The sequence below is a fragment of the Marmota monax genome, unplaced genomic scaffold, assembly GCF_021218885.2.
Source record: "Marmota monax isolate L192 unplaced genomic scaffold, Marmota_monax_Labrador192_F-V1.1 WCK01_AAM20220418_F8-fsc00017, whole genome shotgun sequence".
NCBI classification, from domain to species: Eukaryota; Metazoa; Chordata; class Mammalia; order Rodentia; family Sciuridae; genus Marmota; species Marmota monax.
Window position 1 is genome coordinate 20014679 of NW_026695241.1, and position 24719 is coordinate 20039397.

The 24719-nt window shown below is 39.8% G+C and overlaps 3 protein-coding genes across 4 annotated transcripts in view; 2 read left to right on the forward strand and 1 right to left on the reverse strand.

The window, feature by feature from the left end:
- Positions 1-611: 611 nt before the first annotated feature.
- On the reverse strand, positions 612-9581 carry Zc2hc1c (zinc finger C2HC-type containing 1C). Its single transcript, XM_046440840.2, has 3 exons — positions 9412-9581; positions 7329-8655; positions 612-3142 (listed from the first exon to the last, which is right to left on the reverse strand). The coding sequence occupies exons 2-3, from the start codon at positions 8634-8636 to the stop codon at positions 2879-2881; spliced, it is 1572 nt and encodes a 523-aa protein (XP_046296796.1). The 5' UTR covers positions 8637-8655; positions 9412-9581; the 3' UTR covers positions 612-2878.
- Positions 9582-9657: 76 nt separating this feature from the next.
- On the forward strand, positions 9658-24257 carry Acyp1 (acylphosphatase 1). 2 transcript variants are annotated; one of them, XM_046440851.2, is made up of 3 exons: positions 9658-9950; positions 15655-15746; positions 23863-24257. In XM_046440851.2, exons 1-3 carry the CDS (start codon positions 9785-9787, stop codon positions 24076-24078), a joined length of 474 nt encoding a protein of 157 aa, XP_046296807.1. In that variant the 5' UTR covers positions 9658-9784; the 3' UTR covers positions 24079-24257. The 2 variants fall into 2 exon arrangements, with proteins under 2 accessions (XP_046296807.1, XP_046296808.1); XM_046440852.2 differs by lacking the exon at positions 9658-9950 and adding an exon at positions 15131-15301.
- The window catches only part of Mlh3 (mutL homolog 3), a 47895-nt gene continuing 32994 nt past the window's right edge, over positions 9819-24719 (forward strand). The window contains exon 1 of the mRNA XM_046440843.2: positions 9819-9950. The gene's annotated coding sequence lies outside the window, so the exon portion shown is untranslated. The remainder of the gene's footprint in view (positions 9951-24719) is intronic.

Genomic DNA, 24719 nt, shown 5'->3' on the forward strand with positions numbered 1-24719 from the left:
AAGCCTGCGCATGGCCACCATCACTGGAGATAAAACACCCACATTCTGGATCTGAATCTTTGATTCCATGAATGTTTATATAAATAAATAAGTGTTCTTGTAACGGGAACAGCACAAGGAACACTGCACAGAAATAATCTCTGCTGCTTTTCCATATCTTATTCTTGCCAACAAAATCATTTCTGCTATTTCAACTTTTTTATGAAAACTTTGAAATGACAGTGCTGTAAGTTCAGAGGAAGGAAAAAAATAAGTTATTAAAAGAATGGTCCTTTCCTGTACTTGCCTCCTTAGTCTTGTGGGGGCTTTTCCAAGTGATCATTCCAGTTTCTGTGTATAAAGTTTTTCCCTCAAAGAGGCTGAGCCATATTTGGTCTCCCTGGCCTAGCACAGCCAAGTGACAACTGCTCTTGGCTAAGCATTTTGCTGAAGTCTAAAACTCAAATTTCATTTGGTTCATCATCTATTCAAAAACATTCCTAATAGGACAGTTCCAAAGCAAGGATATATTTTGGGCAAATTCATTCAATGCAGTCTCTGGGCCTCCAAGAAAGTATTAGAGATGGTAGCGTCAGAGCATAGCAGACAACAGTAAAACATGTCCTTCCTGCTGCAAAGCCAGAAATCATTTATTGCTTTAATGTTTAACTAAGGAAATAAATGTACTGATCATTAAACCCCCCAGAACCATGAACATAAAGAGAAAAGCTCAACCGTCAAATCTCTGCTACCTCCTGGGTAGTGTGAAGAGTCATCAATCACCTGAAAGCAAATGTTGACCAGAAGGTGCCGTCCTGCATGAAATATGAAGAAATACTATCTCTGCACACACTTATAAATGAAGTGAATTTCCATGTGAGTTCCACCATGAGATTTTTCCCATAGCTTAACTTTTTGAACTTTTAAAATTTATAATGTTTACTTGGACTAAAGTTTCCTGGATAAAGTAATATAAAATATAGACATTTACAGGCAGCATTTTTGTGTCTTCTCTCATCCTATCCAGGAAGAGACTTAGAAATAAAGTTCTTACCTCTTCTCCAAATCCAACTCAAGCTAAATTTAAAAGACTAGTAAGTGAATAAGCAAGGTCTAAACATATAGAGATCAAAGAGAACACCAGGCATTGACTATTTTTTTATTTCTTTGGCAATTTAAGAATGAATTACTACTGCATCCATGTCTATAGAAAGCACTCTCTACATACATATTCATAGTTGATGGGTTTTGAGGACCTTAATGACCTCATCCAGGGATCCCAATCCCAGGTGCAAGGAGGCAGATGAGGCAAGTGACACAGGCCCCACCTGTTGTCGCCTCCACTGACGGAGCCACGTTTTCTGAACCCCACCAAATTTGTCATTAGGTTGCTGGTTCGGTGTTTCCAGTTTTTCAAGAAATGTTCTGTATTCCAGTTTTTAAATGTCAGATTTTAACACTGTGCAGCCAAATAATACACAGCTGTGGGACAGAACTGTCCATAGGCTTCTACTCTGTAACCATGGCCACAGCTTATTCTTTGCATCTATTGCTCTTAATATCAAGTGTGGAACTTAGTGTATTCCTCATTAAACTTGCCTGGGAAATGTAAATATTGGGTTAAGTAACTATCCATTGTGCCTATGAGCTTTCCTTAAGGACTCACTGATCTTTTTATTTAATTTTGTAAGTCCTCAAAACCCTTTAATTGAGGGCCTAACTTGCACTAAGCACTATTCTTCATAGAAAATTAAAAAGATCTGCTCCTTTCCCCTTCAAAGTTTACTCTCTAAGATAGAAATTGGACAGTGCTCTAGTCAGCAAGGACATGTGACACTATACACAGTCCCAGCTTACTTTGATAGTAGATTTGTTGACTCAGAGTCATTCAGGCCAGGTGTGGAGGTCACCACATGCCTGTAATCATAGCTAGTAAGGATACTGAGGCAGGGGGATCACAAGTTCAAAGCCTCAGACATTTAGTGAGACACTATTTAAAATTTTAAAAATAAATAAAAAGAACTGATGATGTATCTCAGTGGTAAAGCATCCCTAGGTTCAATCCCCAGTAGCACCAAAAAAAAAAAAAAAGTCAACAACCTGATTTGATAGCCAGAGGGCTAGCAGCTTCTTCCTTTTTCTTTTTTTCAACATATGAAACCCATTAGAATAAAGAACAAGTAGGGAGAAGAATAATGAGCTTCCTACCATGGTACCCTACCACCCCTACTCTGTGAAGTAAATAAAGATGTTTCCTTTATTATACAGTACAACACAGGGAAGGTTTAGGACATATTCATGCCCTAACATCGAATACTTTTTTTGGCATTTGGCCAGGACCATGCCCCAGGGAAGCCAAGGATTGATTTCCATTAATAATGCCTTGTGGCTGAGACTGTGGGGTGATGCTAAGTGTTGAAGGGGACTCAAAGCCCTTGCATTGTCTTTTATAAAAGTTACCAACTGGGTGATCATGGTCCTCTGATCCCAACTCCTCTCAAAACTTCAACTTCTTGCAAGAGCCAGAAGAATTAACAGAAACCACATACATACCATGACCAAAAGGTACAACCAAATACAGGCACTTCACTAGTACAAACCACAGTCTGGCTTGCAAGAAGACAGCTTTAATATAGGCTACTCGCTGTTCTGTGTCTTCACTCATCAGTTCCTAGGGCAAAACCATAAGGCAAACAGTAGAGATTTTAATTTAGTGGGAAGCTGAGTCTTCCTCCTGCCTCTTGCAGCCTAGCATTTGCTCTTATTGTTTCTGGTTCTTCAGGCAGTTCTAGGTGATGTCAAAGTTTTCTTTTTATCTTTATATCAAATTATTCTACTTCTGTTCATTGCTGTAGTAGAACCTTCTTAACTACTCAAGGATGTTTCCACTATTGCCTGCTCAACTATAATGCTTCCGTGGAGGTGGAGGACGGTTCTTAATGGTCTTACACTTGGGAATGTGTCGCTCAGCCACTTTGGGAGCAAAGTGGCGGCTACAGTGAGGACACTGAATATAGTCTGGGTTTTCTGCAGGCAGGATGGTATGCAAGTCTGAGGGTTTTCCACCTTTGGCAATTATCTGCTGGATCTCCCGTGCATGACGGAGGGTATGGATGAAAGATTCGTGCTTCTGCCTCCAGTTGTTCTTCCGAGGAGGTTCAACCTATAATGTAAAAAGAAGACTGGTCCTTCAAAGTAGTGTTTGTCTTATCTCCTTCCTGAGTCTCCATGTGGATGACAGTAAGAAATAAAAAGGGTGTTTATCTACACGGTCAAAGAGAACAGAAAAGGAGCAATTGTGATAACTCATTTGTCAGAATGGAGGCATAGACCAAGGGCCTGCAAGGGAATATAATACTAGGAGGCAAGTCATTCTCAGTAGAACACCTGAGAGGATCAGTGCTTGAAAGAACCATGCAAAGGGAAGCACGGAGATACAGGGATGAAAACATGCCGGACCCCAGGGCTCCCCTCCCCTTGAACATCCAACACTCCCAATAACCTCACATAAGAACAGGGTTTTTTTCCTCTGGAGAAATTGAACTGGATGGATTTCAGACTCGGGAAGTCCAGACAGGGTAGAGAACAGGGTTAATCTTGGGCTTGAAAATGGAGACTAGACTAAGTGCAAGGATATATATAGCAAATTGTGCAACTGTCAGCCTCCACCCCACAACTCAGCTCCCAGAGTAACAATCACTTTTGTGTTCTCTTAGGGAAGAGAAGCGTTCTCTGAATGCACCAAGCAGTGCAGAGAAAAGCCTCCAGACTGACCTTGGGGCACCCAATTATAAGATTCTGCTTGATAATCTTAACAAGGCCCCTAGTCAACAAGGCCTATGTAATCATAAATATGAATGGACAGCCAAAGACCACTAGATATTTGATGAAAGCTCTAACAAGGAAAAGACCCCCCCGCAAAATGTAAAATAAAGAAAACCTCAGGAAACAGCAACAAGAAGAAAACTTTTTACAGAAAAACATCAATAAAATGAATCTTAGAAGAGAATGTGTCCATAAAGGAATCTATTAAAAACCAATGACCCTAGGCTGGGGATGTAGCTCAGTACTATGGCATTTGCCTACCATGCATGATGCTCTCAGTTCAATCCCTAGCACCACCAAAAAAGAAAGGGGGGGAAAAATCAGGAACAATCAGAGAACTAGACCTATTATATATGAAAACTCTCATAGCTAAACCTAAAAATGAAGTAGAAGTGTTATAAAATAATGTCAAGAAAATTCCTTGGAATGGGAAAAAAATTCAAAATAGAAAGTAGAAAAGATCAGAAAATTAGAAAACAGGAAGTCCAACATATGGCTAACAGGAGTTCCAAAAAGAATAGAGAAAACACAAGGAGAAAACTATCCAATAAATAATACAATTAACATTTTTAGAATTGAAAAGTACAAATCTTGAGACTGAAATGGCTTACTGTGTATCCTAGCATAATCATCATAATTTCATCTGTAGTATTTTTTTTTTCCTTTGGTGGTTCTGGGGATTGAACCCAGTGCTTTGAAGTTCTGATAAAATCATTCTCCACTTAGAATTCTGTACCCAGCTAAATTGTCAAATAGGAGTCTATTGTATAGATATTTTCACTCATTCCAAGACAAAAAAATTTACCTCCCGTGAACATTTCTTAGCTTTCAAAAGCAAGAAAAAAGAAGGCAGAGGATACTGAAAATAGAGGATCCAACACAGAAGAGAAGCTAAGAGAAGTCCCCCCAAAAAACAGGTCTGCACCAGGCCTGGAAAAGAGCCAGTCCAGACTGAAGCAAGAGGAGAAAGAGTAGAGGAAAGGGGATTTTCAGGAAAATAAAACTGGTGCTAACGTTATGAGAGGTGTTTGAGCACTTAAGAAAACATAAACAGATGTCTGACATCAGATGGATCTCTTAGGAAAAATAAACTAGAGATAGACATGTAGAAGATGAAGGAAATGAAAACATAAGTCAGTTTTTAACTCGAGGTACATGTGGACGGGGCAAAATTTGTTCTCGCATCAGTGAACAAAATGTAGACGGTCAGGTAAAAAGCCAACTAATGAATAAAACCCAAAATAGTGATTCAGCTACAGTGAAGGAAAAGGGGTGGAAAAAAAGTAAGGGCAGTGGAAATAGGATATTCTTATGGAATTTGCAGTTCCATAAGAAATCACCAGATAATGCAGAATATTGGAAAATCAAGAAAATAATCATTTAGGATATGTAAATATTCTAAATATGATATGCATATCAAAAGAACCATGTAACAGAAATGAGGGCTGGATGAAAGGTCAGTGAAGGATACCACTGATCTGCACTGTAGATGAGTACTATATGATTTTTTAAATGCATGCAAATATTAATTGAAATTAATCTTTAAAAGAAGAAAAATAGAGGTCAAAAAGCTCTTGATAACATTGAGAAATACTACCAAAGAAAGAGAAAGGATCCATTAAGAAAGTCTCGAAGGCAGCAAAAGAGTCAGTGTTAGAGATGGTGTCCAGGGACCTTAAAGAGAATTCAATTAGGGGAAGCTTCCCTAAATATACAATATTATCTTTTAATTATTTATCATAATTAATTTTACTCAACACTGTAAGCACAAAACACAAAGATGTGTGTGTGGTTCCTGTCCTCAAGTGCTTACCTTCCAGTAGACAAGAGATACAAGTAATATAAAGATAAAAGGATATCCGGAAAATCATTTGTTCTTGGGAGTGCACTAGAGGAATGACAGCTTCCAAAGGCAAAGTGGTCTGGAGTAAGCCTTGGGGCATTCTCAGGAGTGGGTCCATCTCAATCCTGTCTTGGGGTCCTCAATGCAACACATTCCCTCAAATTTGTTTTCACAAAGGTGGGGCATCTTGACCTCAGAAACCTAATTCTTTTGCTTCATTGCTACTATATTTAGGAATTTAAGAAGCACAAGATTCTTTTAGGTTGTGGCCAAAAATAAATTGCTATGGTGGGACAAAGGATTCCCCAGTGGATTACTGAGTTAACCAAAAAGAAAACAAGAAAAAACAGTAACTAGCCATCCTGTCATTTGCTGGTGCAAAATGTTGGCTTTGTGTTGGAAGCTATGTTTCAGGGAGATTATCTTTTCTGAGAGAAAAGAACTTGAATACATCTCTTAATGGCCATCACATCAATGTGAGTTTTGGAAGGGCCTCAGCAAATACACACATAAACTAGTAGATGAGAGAGGTGCCTGCACAGCAAAGAAATAAAGACAGAGGACAATTTCATTTTCCTAGAACATTAGAGCTAAATGGGGCCTTTGAGATCAATCTTATGGCCTAGGATCTCCAACGCTGACAACTTTGTTTTCTTTACTACAATTCTTTAAATTCATGATCCCCAGATATTATAATTATAGCTTAACATGTTTTTGTATTTTTCTAATATTCACAAAAACTAATATACAACACTTTGTCAGCATGCCACACTTTTAGAAATATTCATATTACAAACCAAGTTGTACAACCTTGACAATCAGGTTATTTATGAGACAATCTCCTCCACATCTGTCCAAATATATCTATGAAGTTCCCCTGAACTTATATGTCAGTGTTTTGAAGCGCATACATTTTACAACCTGCTTTTTCTAACAGGAGGAATTTTTTGAGAGATAACCAAAAACAGATAAACCAAAAGGTCTCCAGTACAAAAAAATAAAAATAAAAGTCCCTACCTTCAAGGTGTTTACACTCTGAAAAGAGAGGAAAAAAATTCAAATGTAGTTGTGCTTCTTATATTTACTAAGAAGCTAATCTAGAAAGAAAAGATAGAGCTAAAGGAGTGGTGACAGATGCTAGTCTTGGAAGGTGACAGCATATTGCCAAAAACAAGGAGCCAAGAAAATGAACATAAAATGCTTCATAGTTTTTCTTTGGGTGTTTCATGTTTTTAAAAAAGTTTCTGTGGTATAAACATGTACTACTTTTATAACCAAAAGGGCACCTATTTCTTTAATTCTAGATTTTTTCAGCCCAACCAATATTTACATATTGGCCCTGCCACTTAAAGCTATGACCTCAAGAAAGTTACTTGACGTGTATAAGCCTTGGTGTGAGAGAGTGTGTGTGTGTGTGTGTGTGTGTGTTTGAGTGTTTAGGATAGGTCTGAGCGTTGATATCTGAACTGATAAAATGAGAGATAATGTCACCATCACAGAGTTGTAAAAATCCCATGAAAAACTCCTGTCATGGTGCCTGGCACATATGAATGCTCAACAAGTATTAATTCCCACCTTCAGCCTACAAGACACATGAGTTTTCCCTAAAGAAACCGGTGAGAACATAATAGGTCCTCACAAGGATCCATATACAAAGTCAAATCCACAAGGTTTTTATTACCTTGACTGCAGCTGGCCCCTTCCAATTCAAGTACTGCTCTAGCTCCGTGCCTTTAGCCCGGGCCCTGGAGGAGTCAAACACTTTCCTCTTGGAACCCTGCATCCTGCCACAGATGACAGAGTGTCTCTCCAGCCTGAGCAAGAGAAATTTGCGTCCACAGTGGCTGCATTTGCCCAGTTCTGGCTCTTCATTGGAGCAGCTGGAACCTGAGGAGCCTGGTGTCCTGCATAGGCTAGAACTTCTTGTGGATCTCTCCAAATCGCTGCTTGGTTCTTCCAAAGGCTGAGAGAACTTTGCCACTAATGGCCCTGAGGCTTGGTCTCGGATTTTGTTGTTGCTTGCCACCAGCCTTTCCCTTTTAAGCCTCTGGATTCTATAATCAGAGAACTGGAATGAACTAAAATTTTCTTGAGGCTGTCCCCAGGCTTCGTCCTCTCTCCTGTCTCTACTAAATACCTCTTCAGACCCAAATTGTGGGGAGAAAACAGGTTTGTATGTTGTGTTGCTGTTATCAACTTCCTTCCTGGGAAAGATCATTCTCTGTAGCCCTCTGTCTTCATTTCCCTTGGCCTGTTCTTTTACCTTCTGGATCCTTCTAAGTTCCTCTTCTATTTTCTTCAGCTTTTCTCTCAGGAGAATCTCCTTTCTTCGAATTTCCTCCTCTAAGCTCTCCCCTGCAGCTTCCAATCTTTGGATCTGCAGCCACTCAGTCCTTCGGAGGTTTGCCCTGGCCTTCTCCCGCTGCAAGTCAGCAAGAACAGATGAGTTCACCCCATTCCTCAAATCAAAATTGCTGTCTGTAAATTCTCTTGGCTCAGGGGTTCTTAGGCAGACATTCTGGTCCCCATCAGTGCTGGCCTCACCTGTACTATGATACTTGCGGTGGACCATGGGTTTCAGTGGGTATGCCCGGTCCACCCCAACTCGCTTTTTTGTAAAGGGGATGAAGTCCTGGTCATTTGCTTTGGGATATCGAGACTGAGAACTTGGGTAAAGCAAACCCTTTCCTTGGCCCAGGAGATCACTGCCCATGTCTCGCTGGCTGATTCCAGCACAGTGGGGATAAGAGTAGCTCCGGGCTGGTGTGCGGGTGTTCCATTTGGGTTGAGAGTAGACATTATCCAGTGCCAGTTCTTTGTTGCTCAAAAGCTTCTGCTGAAAATTGTTCTGCCCCATCGAGGATCGCTGGGAAGAGTCACCTTGTTCATAAGGGTCTTGCTTGGCTGAGTGGAGCCCTGGAGCTTCCGTTTTATTATGTGGGAACATAACGCCCACAGGCAGATGTGGAGCCAACTGGAGACCAGCCATTCAGGGCCTGGACTGAAGCCTAGGGAAGATTTAAACCAGATACATGTGAAGAATTTGTTTGAGGTTCACTCCCAGCTGCTAAAGTAAACTGTTTCTACATTTGCCCTGCCCACATTTCCCTTTAAACTTTTCTAGGGACAGTGGAGCTGATTCTGCCAGAGATTCCCTTCAGTGAGCATATGGTGAGTGATGATCAAGTGTCAGACACTGTGTTAGGCCCTGAGGATAGAAAAATGAACATGATACAAGTGTTCCTGCCACTTAGGTTTCCTTTCCACCAATCCCAGCCTCTGCCATACGTTATTATGAAGGAGGTAAAACAGCACTGGATTGAAGGTCAAGTTTTAGACTGTGACACAGAACAACAACTTCCTCTTGCTGGCCCCAGTTTCTTCACCTGTAAATTAAACGTTTTACAGGTAAGAAAAATGAAACCCAGTGGCTTAGTGCAGAGTTCTCAGGGGTTTCCTCCTGATGGAACGGTGCAGGACTCCAAGAAGCACAGAAGCCACTAGAGCCTGGTTGTCAAATCCTTTATCCAAGGAGTCCCCACGGCACAGACGGTGGAAGGCCTGTAACTTGAGAGGTGGGGGCCATTTGACCTGGCCATGGCCGGGTTTGGATTCGGAACGGGAAGTTATGTTCTGTCCAGGAGGGTCAAGCGGGAATCCTCACTGGGCACTCCGCTTTGGGGGAACAAGACCTCGCTCTCCTGCTCCTAAGGCCCTCCGGAGGTCAAGGTGCTGACCCCAAGTCTCCTCTCCCTTCCCGGTACCTGAGGCTCTCGGCACCGCTCCAGCTCAGGGAAAACCCCAGGACCTAGCTTTGGAGACCAGACCCTTCAGCAAACGACAGCCGCGCAGGCGCTTTTAGCTGGCTTCTGTTATTCCAGTTGCCTGGAGACCTGAGCGCGGAGCGCGCCCCTCCTCGCCTCTCCCCCGTAACTCCGCTTGGGAGGCGCGCGCAGGCGCAGTCTGCACGCGGTCCAGAGCGGCCGGGGCCAGTGGGGTGCGGTCGGTCTCAGTGTCACTTGACCCAGTGTCCAGCCAACTCTGCAGCTCAGTTCAGCCCTGCCCTTGGGAAAAGGGGGAGGGGCAGGAAAGGCTTTTCTGGGGCTCCATCAAAGAAGAACTTGTATTTTTCTGAGAATGATGCTCCCTGACCTTGGGGTGTGCCCGTCTCTGGCAAAGGGCGGAACCCCTAGATGTGCCCCAGAGTCATCCCGCCGCAGGATTCCGGTATCCGCCTGGTTAGCCGGAGTGGGCCTGCTGATAGCCTTTCTTAGCACGCTCGGCTGCTCTGCCCGGGCCCCAGGTATGGCTATGTGCTCTCCGTGCTTTCTTCCCTTGCCAGTACTTTGGAGCTTGCTGTCAATTTTTCTTTTTCTTTTTCTTTTTTTTCCCCTACCCAGTCTTTCCGGGGTAGTTTTTGTGGCCAATCTAATTATTTTAATATTATAATGTTTTCTCTCACGTGGTAACTCTGGACGTCTCTACTTAGGGCTCAGGAATGACTCAGCCAAATGTAATGATAATAAATTTAACTACCGGATCGGAAATAATCAGGCATAACTTGGTTTCAACACTAAATGATACTCTAACTTTTTGACATCAGAAGAGAATTTATTTGTCTTCTTCATGCTTCAGTTAATTTGGGTAAGCTGTTTAGAACAGGCAGCTCACTTTTTCCCTACTCAAAAGATTCCAGCACATGGAAAACAATGTAGACAGCAGCAGTCGGTGTTAGCACTTCAGCATGTCAGATTGGAGCCGTCACATGTTAACAGATTTCTTGGTGGGCCCTCCAAGGGCAGTTCTTTTATTCCTAGTTGACTCTTCTTTTTCTTTTTTTTTTTTTTTTGGTACCAGGGATTAAACCCAGGGCCACTTAACCACTGAGCCACATCCCCAGCCCTTTTATGTATTTTTTTATTTTGAAACAGGGTCTTGTTAAGTTGCTTAGGGCCTCACCAAATTGCTGAGGCTGGCTTTGAACTTTCCATCCTCCTGCCTCAGTCTCCTCTGCTGCTGGGATTACAGATGTATGCAAATGGGAACATACCCTACTCTGCTTAGGGCCAGGTCATCTCAGCCTCCCCCTGTATCTTGTCAACTTCCACAGCTTCCCCGCAAGCTAGTAGAATTTCCCAGCATGTTACCCTCCCTCTGACTGCCTTCCCTCTGCTTTCTGAGAAAGAAGGGCCTCTCTCCTGAATTTCTTTCTTTCAGAGCCCTCAAGGAATTGACTCCATCACTTTACCCCTCCATCTTGTTAATCTCCACAGGCTCCTTTTCTTCGGTGTTAAAACACATTAACTGTTCCCTACAAAACAAATCTCATTTCCGTTGACCTGTCATCTCTATATTAGGATCCCACTCATTCCGCGCCCCCACACCCCTACGGGAAATGGAACCCAGGGGTTCTCTACAACTGAGCTCCACCTCCAGCCCTTTTAAATTTTGTATTTTGAGATAGGGTCTTGCTAAGTGGCCAGGTTGGCCTAGCGTGTCCTGCCTCAGCCTCTTGGGATTACAGATGAAGGCCACCACGCCCAGCTCCACAAGAGTTCTTAATAGAAAACTACATCTGCTGTCCCCCCTCCCCCCCACTCATTGTCTGTTCCACTGTGGTCTTGCTGCTACCCTCTCCAGTTTATTTAATTGCGTGGCTGCCAGTGACCTTCTCATGACCAAAGACAAGCTTCTCTTTCAAGCCTACTCACTTGACATTATTGATTAATCACCATCTTAGAACTCTTTTCACTTGCTCCTTCTTGGTTTCTTTTTTCATGTCTTTGCTCCACCTTCTTCCAGGTCTCTGGCATTTATGTCTTTTTTCCCACTTGTTCTCTAAATTTAGGTATTCTCCTGAGCCCTCTTTCTTACTTTTTACATATGTGCAGTTCCAGACATTCTCTTCCTTTTATCAAATGCTGAAATTTCAGGTTTCACCTATGTTTAAATGCTGTTCAGCTGAACTGTAGCCTGTCTCCGTAGTTAGAATTTTCCAACTGCCCATTTAACACCTGCACATGACTGAGCCTCAGGAACCTCAAGCTCAGTGTGACAGAACACAAAGCTCTTAATCACCTCTCCATCCCCAGTCTGCTGCTTCTCCACATCCCCACTCCTGCTCAGAGCAAGATTCACCTTCCACACCTTCCTTTTATCACCTCTTTCTTCTGACTGACCTGCAGGTTCTGTTGAGTTTGCTTCTCGAATGTCTCCCATAAGTAGCCCTTCCTGCCAGGCACGGTGGCAATGGCATATTCCTGTAATCCTAGCTACTAGAGAGGCTGAGGCAGGAGAACTGCAAGTTCAAGACCAGCCTCTGCAACTTAGTGAGACCCTGTCTCAAATTTTTAAAAGGACTGGGGATGGAGCTCATTGATAAAATGACTGTGGGTTCAATTCTCCTTACTGTGAATAAATAAATAAATAATGTCCCTTTGTTTGTTTTTAGTGCCCTAGTTGAGTTCTTCCATACTTCTCATTGGGATGCTATCACGCTTCTTACTGTTACACTTGCCTTTAACATCTGCTCCCAAACCCATCCTTCTTGATGCTGCCAGACTAATGAGTCTAAATACTTCTTTCTTGGCTTTATTAAGATTTTGTTGAGGGGCTGGGATGTACCTCAGTGATACAGCACTTGTCTAGTATGCATGAGGCCCTGAAGAAAAAAAAAGATATAATTGAAGTCAAGTATGCTGACACACATTTGTAATCCCAACTAGCCTGGCTGCTGAGGCAGGAGGATCACAAGTTCAAGGCCAGCCTAGACAACTTAGCAAGATCCTGCCTTAATTTTTTTTTTTTTTAAAGGGGACTGGGAATATAGCTCAGTGGTAGAGTGCTTGCCTTGTATGTGCTAAGGCCCGGGGTTCAATGCCCAGTACTGCAAAAGAGAGAGAGAGATAATCGAGATAATTGACAGGGGCTGGGGATGAAGCTCCGTGGTAGAACATGTGCCTAGCATACGTGAGGTCCTGGGTTGGATTCCCAAGTACCACATACACACTTTTTATTTATAAATTTATAAATAAAAATTGTATATATTTATAGGGTACAATGTGATGCTTTGATATATGCATACATTGTGAAATGATTAAATTTAGCTTACTAAATACTGATCCTATCATTTTCCTCTCCTGGTGAAGACTCCTTCACCCGTAGAATGAAATTGAAATGCATACTTAGCATGGCATTTCTATTAGGTCCAACCTATCTTTTCATCCCTGCCTCCCCTGAATAAACCCCAGCGTCTAGCCCAGTAGGTCTCAACCCTGGCTGTGCATTAAGATTTCTTAAAAAGCTGGGCACTGTGTAGCACATGCCTATAATTGCAGCAACTTGGGAGGCTGAAGCAGGAGGATCACAAGTTTGAAGCCAGCCTGGGCAACTTAGCATGAAACCTTGTCTCAAAATAAAAAGCAAAAAAAGTACAAGGATGTAGCTTGGTGGTAAAGGGTCCCTGGGTTCTTTCTCCAGTACAAAAAAAAAAAAATGCTCAAAGAATATATATCTTGGGTGAGGCCCAGGCATCCATAGCTTTAAAAGCTTCCCTAAAAGTCCTAATATGCAGCCAGGGTGGAGAGCCCCTGGTTTAGCTGTGGTGACTTCTTGTACTGTCTCCTCTCCGTGGTACCACCTTACCACAAGCTCCACAAACTGGGTGGTGGTAGTCATGGAATTTTGGGGAATGGACTCTGGACTGGCTGCCTGGAATCAAATTATCAAATTGTGGTCATGTAACTCTGGAAAACTACTTTCCAAGAACACTTTCCTAGTCTTCCCAGTCAGAATTACTCTCTGCTCCTTCTAACATTTTCTATCTGGTTCATATTGAGCAGCTCTCAGTAGGTGTTCATGGAACTGAATTGCCATGTCATGCATTGAATTATCATTATGTGCATGCATATTTATCCCTTACACTAAATTGAGGGCAAAAATTATTTATTATTCATCTTTGTATACCATATGATGCCCCATACATTGAGACACTCAATAAGTTTTAAATTCCGGAGAAAACCTTTTTTTAAAATGAATTTTAAAGAAATAACATCAGCCAGGTGCATCATTTTCAAATAATTCCATGTACAGCATTAAATCCAGCTGTCACTGCACTGGGGGTTTTAAGATTCTGTAGGACCTGGATCCTTAATCTATAGTGGGGAGCTAATGGGATGATGAATTTCCATGTCTATTGTTGCAAACCCACCTCACTATGCCAAGTCTGCCAACCTGGCATATTCACAAATGGAGTTTTACAGAGGGATGTAATGCATACAAGCAATAAACAAGCAATCCAAAGAGGAACAATAAACATCAGTTTTCCTTCACAGACATTCTTTTTCTTTCTTTCTTTTTTTTTTTGGTACAGGGGTGATTAACCACTGAGCCACATTCCCAGTTCTTTTTTTTTTCTTTATTCTGGCACAGAATCTTGCTAAATTGCTTAGGGCCTCACTAAGTTGCTGAAGCTGCCCTTGAACTTGCAACCTTTCTGCCTCAGCCTCCCAAATCGCTGGCATTACAGGGGTGCACCATTCATACACGTTTTTCTGGTGGTGGGGGGGGGTCCTGGGGATTGAACTTAGGGGCACTCAATCACTGAGCCACATCCCCAACCCTATTTTATATTTTTTATTTAGAGATAGGGTCTCACTGAGTTGCTTAGCGCTTTGCAGTTGCTGAATCTGGTTTTGAACTTTTGATTGTCCTGTCTCAGCCTCCCAAGCCTCTGGGATTACAGGTGTGCACCACCATGCCCAGCTTCATACACATTCTTAATCATAAGGGTGGCTGGATTTAAATGTTTGAAAATTGACTCTAATTTTAACAAATGTCACCTACAACACCCCCTTGACAATTCCCTTTAGACAAAAATAAATTCATGAAATTTGGTAATTTGGTTTAGACTAAGTCAACTGAGATTCTAGAGCCATGAACCATTTGCTTGTGTATGTGTTTCCTTTATTTAGTTCTTCAAGCATTTTCTTAGTAAGGTAGTCTCTGATGGACAGCTTCCAGAATTCCAGGAGAAATAACCTCCACCAAGATGTCCTGTATCTCCCCCCTGCTAGGCATGACCCCAAATTGAAAGAGTCCAGAAAAGTGGCATGTGTCCTATTCAGTTTATTTATTTATGATGTTTAATGTCTGTTGTCTGACTCCCAGCTCCAGAATTTAAATTCCCTTAGGGCAGGATTCTGTTGTGTTTACTGATGTATGCCAAGTGCCTAGAACAGCGCCTGGTCGTCCTTTACTATGTGTCAGTGGTGTTTACTGAAGGCTGACAGTCGGTGTTTATTGAATAAATGAATGTATCCCAGCGTTTCTCGTCGTCTATGCCTTTTTACTTTTGAGAATCTCAGAAGAGGGGTACACTTAGCGACTGAGACGGGTTACGGGGTGAGTCTATGGAAGACGAGAGAGACACTGAACACATTCCCAAGTCGGGCGCCCAGCCGCTGGACCTCCAGTCCACTGGGCGGGCTCAGGGGTAAGACGCCCCCCCTGATTGGTCGAGCGAGGTAATGGGCGTGCGAGGCAGCGAAGGAGGAGCCACACTCTAAACTTCCGGGAGCGGCCGTTTGCGCGGCTGGGGGCGGTTCGCTAGGTGGTCGCCGGTGTGATTCGGCCCCCTGTGGGGAAAAGAGGCGGGTGAGCTGGGGAGAGGGCCCCAAGGCATGGCCCTGAGTTCGATTAGTCCTGAATGTTGTGGAAGGGGATTCTGGCGGCTGAGTGGGAAGAGGAGTGGATGGGAGGGAGCGGGACAGGTAATTGGGTCAGCAGGTGTCTGCCCCTGAGGAGCTTCTACCGGGCCCAGGTTCCCTCCCCAGGTGTCTTCCTGTTACTCACAGGCTTCCGTTTATGCCAGTCCACTCACTTGCTCTTTGGAGTCCAGGATGCAGTGGTGATGGATGGAGAAGGGCCATGTGGCCCTTTCTTTCTGCCTGTGGATTGGCGGTCCTGGGGTCGTCCTTTACTATTTTTGCTTTCCTGGTCTCTGACAGGTTTGAGCATGGCAGAAGGGGACACCTTGGTATCAGTGGATTACGAAATTTTTGGGAAGGTGCAAGGGGTGTTTTTCCGCAAGTACACTCAGGTATGTGGCCTACAGGCTTTGGGGACATGCCTAGGTTATAATTCTGGGAACCAGAGACGCATTTCTGACATGTGAACTGGAAGAAGCTGGCATTCGGTAGCTGAATGGTAAGGATGTGAAAATGCTTTGCAGTTTGTAAAACATGATGTAAATGGAAGATTCTCCTGATGTTATTATTGGCCTGTTTCTAACAGTGGTGTCTGAACATGTAGACAAACTTGTTAACGGTCTTTTTCTTCCGAAGGGGAATATGTCTAGTTCACCTTGTTGTGGTTTTATCAAACGTAGTCACATTTGTTGTAGGAAGGCTACCTCTCATCGAGGAAAAATGGCCTTTAGAAGAACTGATCATATTTCTGTAAATTAAGTTATTACTTCAATCATACCTGCTACGTTTTATATATATATATATATATATATATATATATATATATATATACGCATAAAGACACACATATATAAAGACATACACACACACATATATTTTTTGTTGTTGATGGACCTTTATTTTATTTGCTTATTTATATGTGGTGCTGGGAATCGAACACAGAGGCAAGCACTCTACCACTGAACTACAACTCCAATCCCATAACTGCTACATTTTATTTCTCTCTCCAACCTTTATCATTTCTCCAACCATCTCCCAACATCCCAACTGAATTCCTTTCTGTTCATTTTAGCTGTGGAAGAACATTCACCTTTTCCAGCTGAAGATTTTCTAACTAAAAATATTTTATCTTTTCCAGATTACCTAGATAATGGTAACACAGAACATGGAGTCTGGTATTCCTACTATATTAATACAGAGTATTTGAGGAGATAAACAAACTGTTACCTCTGCTTTAGTGTCAGTAATCTTCCCTTAGCATACACACACCCAAGTGCAATCTCAATTTCCCTCCTGCCTTCTGCAGGGAGATATCAGACTATTGCCTCCCACTCTGTGTCTAATTCCACTCTGTGTTCAATGGGTAATGAGTTAGGATTGCCAGATTTTCCAGGTGTTACACTGCTGGGACTGTGGTACTCAAAATTCAAACCTGAATCTTTGAAATAGGAATGTCAATTGTCAATACCTCTTTTTTTTTCTTCAGAATTTCATTTTATTGAACACATTTTTAAAATAAGCACCTCTTAGCAATTAAAGTTTAAAATAATAATAATATTCCTCCCACTCTGTCAATACCTCTTATTCTAATTATTTGCAAATCATTTCTTTCTGTTTCATACTCATATGAGAAGTGCTTGTTGAAAAGAGAGTTGGTGAAAGTCATTGCAAGAGCTAAGTTCTAATTAGTTTGGCTGCCAGTGCAGAGTAAGTTTCTGTGACTTAATAAATCAAGGTGACAACTTCAAAGATTAGTCAAAGTTGTTCAGAGAAAAGGACCAGATAGTATATAGTCCATCTTACTATACCTGCCACCTTTTACCCTCTGTCAAAGAGAGAATAAAAGAATGCAGAAAAACAAGTAGTGGTTAGGAAGACTACAAGGAAAATGTCATTTTAAAATTAGATTGTAGCTTATTCTTTACCATTTATAATCATTTAAATATATGTTATTTTTAACAGTTGTCTTATTTTGCTATAGTCACTTTGCATGTCAATATCATCTAAGTCCTGAATTAAATTTCATCACTTCTAGAGAAATGAATGAGAATACGGGAATGAGCTGTTTTTTAAGTGGGAATATAATTCACATTCCATAAAGTTCATCCTTTAAAAAAGTATAATTCAGTGGTTTTTTGCATTTACACAAAGTTGCACACTAATTTCAAAATATATTAATCACCCCAGAAAAGAAAACCTACCTGTTAGCACTTACTCCTTATTCTCCCAGCCCCTGGCAACCACTAACCTACTTTCTGTCTCTATGGAGTTGCCTATTCCGGACATTTAATATTAAAATGGAATCATACAAATGTGACCTTTTGTTTCTGGTTCATTTCACTTAACAGTGTTTTCAAAGTTCATCTATATTGTAGTATGTATCTGTATTTTGTTCCTTTTTATGGTTGAATAATATTTCATTGTATGGATTTATTATATTTTATTCTATTAATGAATGGACATTTGGGTTGTTTCCTATTTGGGGTTATTAGGAATAATGCTGTGAACATTTATTACATGTATTTGTGTAGACAGTATTTTCTGTTCCTTTAAGTGTATATACCTAGGAGTAGATTGCAAGGTCATTTGACAACTCTGTTTAACTTTTTGCGGAACCGCCAATTTTTCCAAAACCACTAAACCATTCTACATTTCCACCACCAGTTTATGAGAATTCCAGTTTTTCCAGATCCTTGCCAACCCTTGTCACTACCTTATTTATTACAACTATCCCAGAGGAAGTGAGGTAATAGTCTCACATTGAGAATTTTTGTCATTATTTGTTTTGTTTTCAGGCATCAAGGAATTTAAAAGGATTTAGGTCATAGTGGAGAACATACAGATCAGTAACTAAAGATAATTGGAAAATCCAAAACTATTTGGAAATTATACAGCATGTTTTTCTAAAGTTGTGGTAGAATACACATAATGTAAAATTTACAATGTTAACCATTTTAAATATACAGTTCAGTGACCCTCAGTACATTCATGCATAGTTATGTTACCATCACCATAATCTATCCATGGAATTATTTTTATCTTGCAAAACTGAAATTCTGTACCCATTAGCCATTAACTCCCCATTTTTCCCTCTGCCCAGTCCCTGACAATTGTGATTTTACTTTTCCTGTTTATGAATTTGACTATTCAAGGTAACTCATAAGTAGAATCAGTATAGTTCCTTTGTGACTGGCTTATTTCACTTAGTATAATGTCCTCAATGTTCATTCAGGGATCATGTATCAGCATTTCCTCTTTTTAAAAATCTGGTAATATTCTGCTGTATTTGTATACTCTGATTTTGATTTGCCTTCTCCTAATGACTAAGATGTTAAACATCTTTTCATGTGTTTATTGACATGTGAAAGAAGATATTGCATATCTTCATTGAAGAAATTTCCATTTAAATCCTTTGCTTAGTTTTTTGAGTTATTTTTTTTCGTATGATTCATAAGAATTTCCTATATATTCTGGACCCTAGTCTTTTATCAGATGTATGATTTGCAGATATTTTTCCCATTCTGTGAATTATCATTTCACTTGATAATATAATGTCCTTTGAAGTACAAAAGTTTTTCTTTCTTTCTTTTTTTTTTTTGTACCAGTGATTGAACCCAGGGGTGCTTAACCACTGAGCTACATCACCAGCCCTTTTTATTTTATTTTATTTTATTTTTATTTTTGAGATAGGGTCTTGCTAAGTTGCTTAGGGCCTCACTAAGTTGCTGGGCCTGGCTTTGAACTTGCAGTCTTCCTGCCTCAGCCTCCCAAGCTGCTGGGATAACAGGCACCGGGCATAGTTTTTAATTTTGATGAAGTCTAATTTAGCATGTATTACATTTAAGAAACCTTTGCCTCATCCAAGATCAAGATTCATGCCTACGTTTCCTTCTAAGACTTTCATAGTTTAAGCTTCTAGATTTAAGTCTTTAATCAAGTTTGATTTTTTTAGTGTTGGCATTAAGAAGTCCAATCTTATTCGTGTGTGTGTGTGTGTGTGTGTGTGTGTTGGCGATTGAACCCAGGGTCTTGTACATACTACGTATGCAGCTATACCCCAACCCTAACTTCATTCTTTTGCATATGGATATCCAGGTGTTCCAAAAGTATTTGTTGAAAAGACTAATATTTCTTCCATTGATTCATCATAGCACCCTTTTCAAAATTGTAGGGGTTATGGACTCTTAGTTTACTTCCATTGATCTGTATGCCTTTTTTTTAATGCCAATACCACATTGTCTGAGTTGCTGTAGTTTATTTTTTATTTTTAACCCAGGACCTCACACATTCTAGGCAAGTGCCCAATAACTGAACTGTACTCCTAGCCCTTTGTATCTTGAGACAGAGTCTTGCTAAGTTGTTAAAGCTGGCCTTGAATTTGCAGTCCTCCTGCCTCAGCACCTGGAGTAGCTGGAATTAGGTGTGCACTGTAGCTTCCTACTTCGATTATTGTAGCTTTGGAAAAGTTCAGAAATCAGAAAGTGAGTCCTTCAACTTTGTTCTTCCCTTTTGTGATTATTTTTAGCTATTCTGGGTCCCTTATGTTTCCATGTAAATTTTAGGGAAATTTGTCAATTTCTGCAAAAAAAGATCTGAGATTTTTGGATAGATTGTGTTGAATCTATAGATTAATTTGGGAATATTGCCATTTTAATATGAAGTCTTCCAGTCCATGAACATGGAAAGCCTTTTTATTTAAATCTTTATTCTTTTTCAACAATGATTTGTAATTGTCTACTTCTTTTGTTAAATTGATTTCTAGGCATTTTATGATTTTAGATGCTATTGTAATTGGGATTGCTTAGTTAATTTGTTTTTCAGTTGTCCATTGCTAGTGTTTAGAAATATAATAGATTTTTGTATATCAATCTTGATTCCTGTAACCATGTGAACTTGTTTATTAGCTCTAGTTTATGTGTGTGTTTGTGTTCCTTAGGATTTTTGGTATACAGAGTATGTCATTTGCAAGTAGAGGTAAGTTTCTTTCTTCCTTTCCGAGTGCCTTTTCTTTTTCCCTGCCCTGAGTACAACCTTAAAGATAATAAATAAAATTTTGAATAAAAGTGGCAAAAGCAGATATCTTTGTTTGTTCCTGCTTTATGGGGAAAGCTTTCAGTGCTTTTCACTATTAGGTATGATATTAATTTGTGGGCTTTTCAATACTCTTATCAGGTTAGGAAGTTCCTTTCTGTTTCTAGTTTCTTGAATGTTTTTAATCATAAAAGAGTTTGGGGATTTTTTTGAGTGCTTTTTTTTTTTTTTTTTACATTAATGAGAGGATTGTGTAGTTTTGTTTTATTCATTAATATGGCATATTAAATGGATTACTTCTTGTATGTTGAACCAACCTTGCATTCCTGGCATAAAACCCAGTTTGTCTTGTTATGTAATCTTCTTTATATTTTCTGGGTTTGGTTTGCTAGTATTTTGTTGAGGATTTTTGCTGCTGTATTCATAAAAGCTATTGGTTGGTCTAAAGTTTTCTTTTCTTGTGATGCTTTGATTTTGTATGAGGATAATGCTAGATGAATAGAATTAGTTGGGAAGTGTTTCCTCTTCTATTTTTTGTAAAAATTTGTGAAGGATTGGTGAATTTCTTTAAACTTTTTATAGAATTCTATCAAAAAAAAAAAAGAAAAGAAAAGAAAGAAAGAAATTTTATCAAAGAAAAGCCATTTGGTCCTGGGCTTTTCCTTTGAAGTTTTTTGATTACTAATTTAATCTCTTATAATAAGTCTGTTCAGATTTTCCATTTCTATTTCTGTTTTGTTTAAAATTTTTTTTGTAGTTGTAGATGGACAGCATACCTTTATTTTAGTTGTTTATTTTTATGTGATATTAAGGATTGAACCCAGTGCCTCACACATGCTAGGCAAGTGCTCTGCCACTGAGCTACAGCTACAGCTCTCTATTTATTCTTGATTCAATTTGTCTTCCTAGGAATCTGTCCTTTTTACCTAAGTTGTCTAATTTGTTGGCATACCATTGTTCATAGTTGTCCCTTTTTTGTAAGGTTGGTAGTTATAGCCCCTCTTTCATTTTAATCATTTGAGCCTTCTTTCTGTCAGTCTAGCTAAAGGTTTTCAATTTTGTTGACCTTTTCAAAGACTAACTTTTGGTTTTACTTATTTTCTTCATTTTTCTATTCTTTATTGACTTCTGCTCTTTTTGGGGGGTGAGGAGGATGGTTTCAGGGATTGAACTCAGGGACACTCAACCACTGAACCACATCCCCAGCCCTATTTTGTATTTCATTTAGACAGTGTTTCACTGAGTTGCTTGGTGCCTCGCTTTTGCTGAGGCTGGCTTTGAACTCCTGCCTCAGCCTCCTGAGCCACTGGGATTATAGGCATGTGCCCCCTCACTGGGCTTATTCTTTATTATTTCCTTCTGCTTGCTTTTAGTTTCATTCACTCTTCTTTTTCTATTAAGATGGAATTCTAAGTTACTGATTTGAAAAGACTTTCTTTTTAGATTGCAAACTAGAATTGATGATCATAATCCTTAAATTTGTTATAAAAAAATGTCAGAACATTGTTTAAGCAGAAATATGGTTATAAGGTAAAATTAGCTTTTGGAATTTTATTTTAAAAAAACACGCGCTTCCTCACTTAAAGGCAGATATACAAAGTTGAACATGAATGAGCTATTCTTTTTTTTTTTAAAGAGAGAGAGGAGAGCGAGAGAGAGAATTTTTTAATATTTATTTCTTAGTTTTTGGCGGACACAACATCTTTGTTTGTATGTGGTGCTGAGGATCGAACCCGGGCCACAGCGCATGCCAGGCGAGCACGCTTCCGCTTGAGCCACATCCCCAGCCCAATGCTATTCTTTTTTTTAAAAAAAAAAAATTTGTAGTTGTAAATGGACAGCATGCCTTTATTTTATTTGTTTATTTTTACGTGGTGCTGAGGATTGAATCCAGTGCTTCACATGTGCAAGGCAAACGCTCTGCCACTGAGCTTCAGCCCCAGCCCACATTATGCTATTCCTTAAGAAATTAAGAGAATTGAGTGCACAAATAGATTTTTCAAATTTTGGAGTGTTTTATTGATTCTCAGGAGTTCACTGCAGTTTAAAGATTTGACTGTTATAACCCTGTGTGCTCAAAACTGCACTATCAGTCTGATAGCTATTTACCATATATGGTAACTCTAAGTACTAGAGATGGCCAACCCCCCTATGTTAATTTGAAGTAGAACAGTGCAATTGTTAGTCAGTTGGATATTGAGTCTTCATCAAAGTCCATTCTCAGCATTTTTCTTTTACGTTTTCTCCTCTGGCACTTAGCAATGCATGCTGTAGGTATCTCCTGTTTTTCTTCATTCCTTAATTTCCTCCCTTAAACAGTTATTTGACCAGAGTCCCTTTTGTTCATTATGCAGACATGTCTTTGCTTTGAACCTACCTGATTTGATGGATGCTACAGTTTCTTATCATAGATTTTTTTTCCCTGCTCTACATAAAGTTTTGTTTGGTGAACTCAGCAATTTCCCACATTTACTGGGTCACTACTTTGGCATTTAGACATGCAATCATGTTAATTCCCATTTTCTTTTGTAATTCACGAACCTTCTTTTATTAGATATATTACTTTATAATCAATGACCTTTATACTATTCTAACTATATATTTACACAAAAATAAACATATCTAAAATATTGCTACCTTTTTCTAAATGTTCAAGTCTTGCCATAGCTTAGTGACTTAAAGGAAATAAGATTGAAAAAAAAAAAGCCACTACAGTGATTAGTTGGCTTTTGTAAGTTTATTCAACTTTAAGGACATTATGATTATTTAGACAAAGGAGAAGAAAGTCAAGTGAAAACCTAATAGTTATGTAGTTTCATGAAAGCTTGGTGTTCAGAGACTGGTCACAGCTGTTTTCCTTCTCTAGGAGGCTGACAGAAAGTGGGCTTTGAATGCAACATAAACATGTTGGGTTAGACAGTTAGTTTCTCTACAGTACAAACAATGGATGAGTTGCCCAGAAAATTGCAAAATACTCTTTAATGATCTTTAAAGATATAATGGACACTAATTCATCTGGTTATGTTTAGGTGTGGTCCTGGTTAAAGACAAAGGGAAGGATCAGATAACTTCACGCTTTTTCCATTTACCTTACCCAGTAGATTCTTGATTAAGGTTAAATGAACAAGATACAACCCAATATCCTAAAAAACAATCTGCCTTCAGGGATCATTATAAAAGCATCTGTTTTGGACTTAAGTCTTTAGTACTTAACCAAATTTACTACATATTGAAAAATTCTAGTGCCTGGGTTTTATAGAGTAGAAAGAAGGAAATGGAGTCAAGTGACCAACACTTGATGTTAAGATCAGCAATGAGATCCTCCTTGCTGTCTTTCTGTTTTGACTTTTCTGGACAGTATCAAATTGGTTTCAGTGGCTTGATTCTAGGCCAAGATTCCGGCAAGAGATTATAGTCTTATTTTGTTCAGTCTCACTGGATCTGTATGTCTCTCTCTCTCTCTCATTCTCCCCTTAGGCTGAGGGTAAAAAGCTAGGATTGGTAGGCTGGGTCCAGAACACTGACCGGGGCACAGTACAAGGACAATTGCAAGGTCCCATCTCCAAGGTGCGTCGCATGCAGGAATGGCTTGAGACAAAAGGAAGTCCCAAATCGCACATTGACAGAGCAAATTTCAGCAATGAGAAAGTCATCTTGAAGCTGGATTATTCAGAGTTCCAAATTGTGAAATAATGGCCTGAATTTAAATTTTCCAAGAAAAACTCAGTTTTGGTTTTTATTATTAATATAAAACTATTCTGTGTTCAATATTAGAATTAGTTATTTTTGTATCAAATATTTGTAACTGCATGTTACATGTGTGATGGAACACAACTTTACACAATTCTAATAAAACACTTTAGAACCATGTACTTACGTTTCTTTTTTTTTTTTTTTCCTGTGCTGGGGATTGAACTCAGGGCCTTGCACATGCTTAAACAAGTACTGTACCACTGAGCTACATCCCCGTCCTGTTTATGCTACTTTCTTAAATCCTTAGTGAACTGCCTTTGGGGCAAAATGAAATATTTATTCAATAAACATTTGTGGGAGAAATATTTTTGAGATCATTTAAAGAAGTCTAAAAGAAAAAGTTAGCAGTTACTTTGAATCATTTCTTTAAGTGGTTTACATGAAGTTTTCTTCAGGAAACTGCATGCCTCATAAGAACAAATGCCACCAGTTTAATTTGTTAGCAGTTTCAATGATGTTTTGGACTAATTACTCTTAGTTTTCTGGAAGTTTTGCTGTCATTCCTTTCCTCTAGGTAAGAAATTCACATAAATTAATGTTATTGGCTGAATTTGATCCTCCCAAATTCATAGGCTGAAGTC